General features: G+C 46.1%; 1 protein-coding gene across 1 annotated transcript in view; it reads left to right on the top strand.

The window, feature by feature from the left end:
• Nucleotides 1-291, top strand: part of LOC307230338 (cullin-associated NEDD8-dissociated protein 1-like) — a 24,744-nt gene extending 24,453 nt beyond the window's left edge. The window contains exon 24 of the mRNA XM_080000646.1: nt 1-291. This exon is cut by the window's left edge and continues 171 nt beyond it. Coding sequence (XP_079856772.1) covers nt 1-51 — 51 coding nt within the window. The 3' untranslated portion in view covers nt 52-291.
• Nucleotides 292-9,042: the final 8,751 nt, after the last annotated feature.

Below are 9,042 nucleotides of genomic sequence, written 5' to 3'. Positions count from 1 at the left end.
AGCGTCCGAGGGGAAGGGGAGGCAGCGGCCGGCAGCATGGACACCAGCTGAACTGAAGCCGCGTCTGTTTCCTCTCACCGCCGTGTTGTTACCGATACAAGATGAATCCACGTCGCATGTGAGCGACAACGTTCAGCTGGTTATTATGGGCAAAATATCCCAACGGTGATCAGGTCATAGTCTTGGTCTTTGTCAGGACGTATCTCTCTGAATGTGTTATTTTGTAATAATGAAGATGGGGCTGCACATTAGTCTCCATATGACAAACTATTATAAAATAAAATAATACGTTGAGACGGAATATTGATTTGAAATGATTTCATAACATTGCTTACACTGCAACAACATAGGAGACCATTTAACCTCCAAAAAACACCTTTACCCGACATGTGACAAACCTGTCTGGGAGGTGGTGTGGCTGAAGCAGCCACACCTGTCTTGGGTCGAGGAAATTGGGCCCGGACCTGGGTGGCTGTACACCTGTAAGGCCAATCAACGAGCAACAGGTAACCCCCCCCCCCGCCACACACACACAGGAGAGAAGCCCTCTTTACAACACGCTGTCCACCTGCTCCGGGCTTGTTCCACCTGCTCCGGGCTTGTTCCACCTGCTCCAGGCTTGTTCCACCTGCTCCAGGCTTGTTCCAACTAGCCCGCTCGCTACTATAAAACTGGTACTTTTTAATGTCGTTGTCTGTGTCTCTGTGTTGGAGGGCCCTGACAATGCGGTATGGGTCACCTGTGACAGGTGGAGCTGCCACACTACTTATTGTTATTAATGTTGAATTTTGGGAAATACAACACTGATGACATCTTTATATCGATATCCACATTTATCTCTTTATGTCTTCCGTTGTAATTTCTATGTTGCATCACCAGATGGCGTCATTAGCTATTGTTAGCATTAGCATATAGGCGGAGTTATACGAGGGATATATAACTAGGCGGAGGAGTGGTTCCCGTGGCAACGGTCATTATAACATATCAGCTATTATTCTGAAATAACTGACTACTTGTGTGATAACAGGATGTAGAGGTTTTATTTGAGGTAGGTAAACTGGTCTGACAGTGTTGTACAGTAACACAGTAAAAATACTTTGTTACTGTATTAAAGTATTTTTTGAGAGTATCTGCGCTTTACTTGAATTATTATATTTCTGTCGACTTCTACTTTTACTCACTTTACGCCTTTGTTACTCGCTGCTCAGTAAAATGGAGGGAAACTTGTCGCCAGTGATGCTAGTGAAGCCAGTTCTCAGCAGGTTCCTGTTGTGAATCAAGGGTCATATCAGCCCGGAGCAGAGTGTCAACCAACACTGTGGAGCCCTGCAGGGTTGCCAGGTCTGCTGTTTTCCCCTGCAGGGTTGCCAGGTCTGCTGTTTTCCCCTGCGGGGTTGCCAGGTCGGCTGTTTTCCCCTGCGGGGTTGCCAGGTCTGCTGTTTGTCCCCTGCGGGGTTGCCAGGTTGGCTGTTTTCTCCTGCAGGGTTGCCAGGTCTGCTGTTTTCCCCTGCAGGGTTGCCAGGTCTGCTGTTTTCCCCTGCGGGATTGCCAGGTTGGCTCTTTACCCCTGCGGGGTTGCCAATAATATCACATACTTTAATATCACATACTTTAAGACTTTTACTCAACTAGTATCTGATGAGTCACTTTTACCAGAATCGTTTTTTAATAAATTGTCTCTACTTTTACTCAAGTGTGGCTTTCAAATACTTATTCCACCACAGGATAAACATATTTATTTCTTAAATGGAATTTATTTATATGGGATTTAAAATAAATAAGCAGATATTATGAGGTAAACGCACCGTGATTATTATGAATCCTTCTCAGGGGCTGTCTGTGTTCAAAAGGCTCCACCAGAAGTCTTCCTGATTCAGGAATGAATGCAGGCCCATTCAAAAAATCAGCTTTATTGATAAAAAAAATAAAGGCTCAGTAGAAAATAAGCATAATCAGCAGTATATTTTTTTCATAATTTTAAGGGTTTTAAAGGTTTTACATGTTTTGATGTCTTGTGGGAGACTTCTGACCGTGTTTATTCTTTACATCAATATAAATCCACATACTGGCTTCATTGACATGTTATTGTGAAAGTCCCAATAACATGTTGAGGTTCTGAACGTCCTTCAAAATGTCCTGCGTCCACTTTAAAGAAGCGGTTACACTGGCAGCTTCCTGAGAGACCATCCTTCAAAAGTCAAGTGGCTTCAAGCGAGGTGCACATCTGCCTCCGTTCACAGTCTCACCCAAACACCCTGATTTGGACCAGTGGGATCGTTTCTTATTGCAGCCAGGACCGTTTGGACCTTTGGATCATTTGGGTAATTTCAAATTTTCTGCATGTGGACGCTGCAAGGTACAGCAGGATCATCTTCTGTATGTAAACGGCAATCACGCTTAAATGATGGGATGCTGCCATTGGGGTTGTTTGGTGGGATGGTATCTCAGGAGGTAGAGCTGGTGGTCTAGTAATCTAAAGGTTGCTGGTTGGATCCCAGGCTCCTCCTGCTAGCATGCTGTAGTGTCCTTGAGCAAGACCCTTAACCCCTAATTGCTCCTGATGGCTGCGTCCGTCGGTGTTTGAATAATTGTAAGTGGCTTTGGATAAAAGGGTCTGATCAATGTAATGTAATGTTTTACAGCTTGACGAGTCGCTTCCTTCGACACCAGAGCAGTGCGGACAGACAAACACTGCGTGGGAGTTGTGCCACGGGTCACACCGGAGCCGAGGCGACGTAAAAGCAGAGGGCGGAGCTGGGGGACGGACAGGGGGGTTGAAAACTGGACCGTCCCACCTCTCGCTGCCCACTTAGCCATCCTGGAGCTTGGTGACATCCAAGTAGAGCGGCTCGTCGGGGATGTTGGACGGGCAGCTGCCGCTCGGGGTCGTCTGGGCGCAGGAATAGTCACAGGTGGAGTTGCGAGGCTTCACGCTGGGTCCGTCGGCGGTTTTGGTATATGTGACAGTGGAGTAGTTCATGTAATCGGAGGGGTTTGTGGAGAAGTCGGCCGTGACGTAAATGGAGGTGATTGCAGTGACCGGGTCCGGCCTCTGGGGGTGCAGCGGTATTTCCTCGTAGATACGAACGTCCTGGAGGAGCGAAATGAGGGTTAGAGAGGGGCATAAACACAACATCCTCACTTTTTATGAACAAGGGGATGGAGCGGCTTTGAAGCTGAGCCCGCCCTGCAGACCGGCGGGTGGCAGCAGTGCAACTTTAAGTTGTTTACCAAGCCCTGCAGAACAAGAATGACCATGACCCCGTGATGTAATCGAAGATGTCATTTTGAGCATATTGTTTGGAAACTGCAAAGGGGATTCACACCCATAAACTGCTTTCCAGTTGACATACATTTGAACCATGAACCAAGCTCCTAATCATGCTCCCAAACATCTACTGTTACATAGACATAGAGGTCAAAGTGGTGGGTGGAAGGGGCAGCATCTGCCGGGCAGGACCTCTATCTCCTGGACCTGCAAATGCCCAAACTCCACGTCACCCACGTCCACACAGCGTCCTCCCGCTGCGGTTCCGGTTCCCGGGCTGTTTGACAGTAAACACCCTGAGAAACCAAGCAGAAGAGGGGAAGAGAGAGACCGGGAGAGTCAGGTGAACCAGAGGATGCAGCACAGATAGACTAACAATGAGGAGGACTTCAACTGGGTAGTTTCTGCCTTTAATGTTCAAGCGCTGATGACAGGCTTTCTCAAAGAACATGTCACACAAACAGACATGGAACGGAATCCCACCTCATTACATGACCATTGTACACCATTATAACTGCATTTTATCTTTTTCTTTCTCGCAGCTCGAGGAGGAAAGCTTTGTGCCGGGCCGTGTGAAAACTGATCTGACATGTCTTACGTCTGGAGACAACCGGGCTGACCACGAGCAGCAGCAGCAGCAGCAGCAGTATCAGAGCCCCACACACGATGATGATCACCACCAGAGGTTCCTTGGAGCCTGCCAACAAAGCAAGCCCACACCCCCTTCCCATCAGTGGTGTCCAACATGAGGTCCGTGGGCCAGATGCAACACGTAGGACCGTCTCCAATCTGGCCCACAGGCCGAGTTGAGGGGAGCAAGTATTTGTTTAACTTTTTTTCATTTATTAATTTGAAAATATCATTTTCTTTTTCATTTTTAAATTGAGGAATTTTGGTCCTATTCTTCCTACGAGGTTTAAATAAACATTGTGGAAGGACCATTTTGATCGATATTGATTGTCATAGAAATTTTTGTCAAAATCACCAAGATATTGTCACAATACAGACAAAAATGGTGGATTCCCTCACAGTGGAGGTAGAGGACAGTAGAAGTAGAATAGAGAGACAGTAGAAGTAGAATAGAGAGACAGTAGAAGTAGAATAGAGGGACAGTAGAGGGACAGTAGAGGTAGAGTCCAGTCATTTCAGATGTAGAGCGTGAGGTTTCTCACCTTCAGCCACTGCTTCGTCGGCCACTGTGAGGGAGGAAGCAGAGAGGCAGATCTGCTAATTTCACACCACAGATGGAAACTCAACATCTGCAACTGCAACCAGGTCGCCAGGAAGGACGCTGATTCAGATCTGAACAGATCTGCCTTTCAGGACTCATGTGGTGAAAAGGTTTGACGCTCGGAGTAAAAAGAATCACTCCATTTTCAGACTCTGGAATTGTGAATGGAACTTGACTGAATCGTTTCATTCTGTCAAAATGATTTATTTAGGCAGAAGAAGGCAAACTGTGGATCCCCAAAAATATTTCAGCACAATTGTGAATCATGAAAATTATTAACTTCGGTCAGAAGAACCTATTTTGGTGGAATACAAAGCATATCAGTCACATTCCAATTTCTCTTTGACTCAAGATCAAGACTGAGTTAATCTAGATGTAGACTCTATGAATCCATATCCAGACTCACTGAATCCAAATGCAGACTCTGAACTTTGTGAATCCAGTTCAAGACTCTGTGAATCCAGATATAGACTCTGAATCCAGATCCAGACTCGCTGAATCCACATGCACACTCTGTGAATCCAGATCAAGACTCTATGAATCCAGATCCAGACTCAGTGAATCCATATCTAGATTCAGTGAATCCAGATGCAGACTCTGTGAATCCAGATCCAGACTCTGTGAACCCAGATCCAGACTCTGTGAACCCAGATCCAGACTCGGTGAATCCTGATCCAGACTCGGTGAATCCAGACTCTTTGAATCCAGAACAAGACTCAGTGAATCTAGATGCAGAATCTATGAATCCAGATCCTGACTCAGAAAATCCAGATCCCGACTCGCTGAATCCAGAACTCAACTCAGTGAATCCAGATGCAGACTCGGTGACTCCTGATCCAGACTCTGTGACTCCTGATCCAGACTCTGTGAATCCAGATCCAGACTGTGAATCCAGATCCAGACTCAGAGAATCCAGATGCAGACTCAGAGAATCCAGATCCAGACTGAATGAGTTTTCCTGGTCCGTTGATTTAAAGAAAAACAGTGAAACAAGTGACAACATTTCAAAAGCTGTATTATAATTATATAGGATCATTGTCACTCAATTATAAGATATTTCTGGATTTATTCTTGTGCAACTCAGAGCCGATGCCTGGTTGCCAGCTTGGCAAGCACTTCTAAAAGTGAAGAGTTGCACAGACTAAGACTCCGGATCCAGACTAAGAGTTTGTGCCACTGAATGTAGAATTCATGAGAATCATCAACAATGGTTCATTACACGTCCTGAATAAACAACGCCTTGTGCTTGATGAGGAATTTTCACGCCTTTTCATTTTTTCAATATTTTTTCGAGGATCACACACGTCCTGCCAAAATTTAATGGAATTGGTTGGAATTTGTCCTTTAGTGCTTGAGTCTGCACTGGTTTGATGTCTCCTTGATCAGATCATTTTGTTTAAGCCTTTTCTTTCCATTCAAAAATGCTTCTTTGGTTGAAATGTTGCACTTGCGCTTGGTATCTTCCTCTCACATGGAGACAGTTTCTTTTGCTTCGGATCTTTGAACGCCATCTCACACGGCCTTCTTCCGCTGTTAGAGATAACCACAGGAAGTCTCCGCACTTTCCCTTAAAGGGCGTGAAAATAAACACGAGCCCCCTGCTCGCGTTGTTAACCAATCAACCTTTCTTTTTTTGTCCTGTGTTGGACTGCTTTTTTTAAGTTTCTGACTATATTATGAGTCAGAAACAGGAAGTGCAACACAGTGGAACAGCAAACTAAAAATGGCAACTCCTGCAGATGTTTTCACAGTATAGAGAAATGAAAGTGATCACTTTTCAAATGTGATGTGTCAGGAAACTAGCATTCCCTCATGCGAGAAGGTTGAGAGATGAAAAATCAACACATTTGGGGATTCATTTAGGCACAGAAGGCAAACGAGGTAACAACATGACATGGACTGTAGGTATATGTTTTTGCCCTTAGTGCAGATAATTATACTTAATTCACTTAATATGTCAAAGACATGTCAAACTTAATATCAGCTCCCACTCCCACTGGGTTATTGGCTGGAAACAGTGGTTATCTCTAACTTACTGAAAGGTTTCTCAGCTCGACATGGCCTGCTTCATTAGTTGTTGTGTGTGACAGTTTCTGTTCAATGCCTAAGAAACTGCAAACACATGGATGGAGCAGTCATCCTCTGCTATCCTCTGCTGTTCTATCCTCTGCTGTTCTATCCTCTGTTGTTCTATCCTCTGCTGTTCTATCCTCTGTTGTTCTATCCTCTGCTGTTCTATCCTATGTGGTTCTATCCTCTGTGGTTCTATCCTCTGTTGTTCTATCCTCTGCGGTTCTATCCTCTGTTGTTCTATCCTCTGCGGTTCTATCCTATGTGGTTCTATCCTCTGTGGTTCTATCCTCTGCTGTTCTATCCTATGTGGTTCTATCCTCTGCTGTTCTATCCTCTGCGGTTCTATCCTATGTGGTTCTATCCTCTGCTGTTCTATCCTCTGCTGTTCTACCCTCTGCTGTTCTATCCTCTGCTGTTCTATCCTCTGCTGTTCTATCCTCTGCTGTTCTAGTCTCTGCTGTTCTATCCTATGTGGTGCTATCCTCTGCTGTTCTATCCTCTGTTGTTCTATCCTCTGCTGTTCTATCCTATGTGGTTCTATCCTATGTGGTTCTATCCTCTGTTGTTCTATCCTCTGCTGTTCTATCCTCTGCGGTTCTATCCTCTGCTGTTCGATCCTCTGCTGTTCTATCCTCTGCTGTTCTATCCTCTGCTGTTCTATCCTATGTGGTTCTATCCTCTGCTGTTCTATCCTCTGCTGTTCTATCCTATGCGGTTCTATCCTATGTGGTTCTATCCTCTGTTGTTCTATCCTCTGTTGTTCTATCCTCTGCTGTTCTATCCTATGTTGCTCGGTAATGGAACACAGACAGGTGGTGGTTGCAGACAGGTGGTGGCTGCAGACAGGTGGTGGTTGCAGACAGGTGGTGGCTGCAGACAGGTGGTGGTTGCAGACGTACCTTCAGCCAGTATCAGTTTGTTGTGGATGGTGGTGCTATCTGCTGCTGTGGTGCTGCACCAGTAGGTTCCTCTGTCCTCTGCTCTGAGATCTGTGATGTTCACAGTGATGCGTCCTTTATACTGCTCCCCCATGGAGAACCTGCCCTTGTTGGGCTGGGTGGAGGTCAGCACCACCTCACAGCTGAACAGCTCATCTCCCTTGCAGATGGACTTCTCCCCGGCATTATTTCCGTAGTGACACCAGTAGGAAAGCAAGGCGCCGGGGAGCAGTGGCCGTGAAAACTCACGTTGATGATCTGTAACTGAGCAGACGGAGGGACAGCCTCAACGCATGAAACAAAGCTCAGAAAAGTCATGCTTGACATGCTCCACATTCTCAAACCAACCACTTGGGTGCCTGCTTCGGAGGGAAGGACTGGTTTTCAGTCTTATTTAAAGGTGCAGTGTGTAGAGTTTACAGAACAGACTTGTCAGAAAGGGAATATAATATTCACAATTATGTTTTAATTTGTGCATAATCCCATGAACATAAGAATCGTTGTGTTTTCGTTACCGCACAAGGAGCCGTTTCTATCCGCACAGGGAGTGGGTATGCTTGACGGAGGCGGCCATATTGCACCACCACGTTTCTTCTACGGTAGCCCGGAATGGACAAACCAAACACTGGTTCTAGAGAGGAACTTTTGCGTTTTTCTGGAGTTTCTTTCACCGTCTCTTCCACAGGGCCCGCCATGTTGCAGCGGCGTGGGCTGGGGTGTTCAGGTGGTGTTCAGTTGGTGTGCAGGTGGTGTTCAGGTGGTGTTCAGGTGGTGTTCAGTTGGTTGGAATGTGCAACCTCACCGCTAGACGCCACTAAATTCTACACACTGCACCTTTAAAGGAAAACTCTGGTGCTTTTATCCTCAACCTTATTTTTGGATGACTGGGCGTCAACCCCACTCAACACTGAGAGAAGAGCTTCAGCCGACGGCGGTGAAACCAGGGATCAACTGAACATATTCTGATAGATTATTGATACTGATCACTCTGGTTGATCCAATGATCGAAAAAACAAGGTTTAGGTGAAACAATCCCAGAGTTCCTTTCAGTTCGTCTCAATAGTGAGACTGTCTATCTGTCTGTCTGTCTGTCTGTCTACAGTATCTATCTGTCTGTCTACAGTATCTATCTGTCTGTCTGTCTGTCTGTCTGTCTGTCTAAAAAGCTTGAAGACCACACTAACCAAAGACATGCAGCTGGATCTTTTGTGTCAGAGCTGTGTAGCCGTGGTGACCAGCCAGGGTTTGGACTCTGCACCAGTAGGAGCCGGCGTCCTGCACGGTCACACTCCTGAAAAGCAGCGTCAGGGTGGCGGCGGACGGAAAGGAGGAGATCTTGGACAATCTGGACAATTTGACTTCTTTGCACTCAAACCCATGTTGTTTGCACACCGACCAGGTGGCGTTCAGGAGGTGGTGTGGATAGGCGCAGGTTAGCTTGACGTCTCCTCCTCTTCTGGAGGAAACTTTGATCGGCCCCTTGCAGGTCTGTCCCTCTGCAAACAAAGACCATTCCTCAACTTGACATCTGA

This window comes from Zeus faber, assembly GCF_960531495.2.
Source record: "Zeus faber genome assembly, chromosome: 5".
In the NCBI taxonomy this organism is placed as follows: Eukaryota; Metazoa; Chordata; class Actinopteri; order Zeiformes; family Zeidae; genus Zeus; species Zeus faber.
Note: the sequence above shows the minus strand (reverse complement) of the source record. Positions and strands in the feature narration are given on the sequence as shown.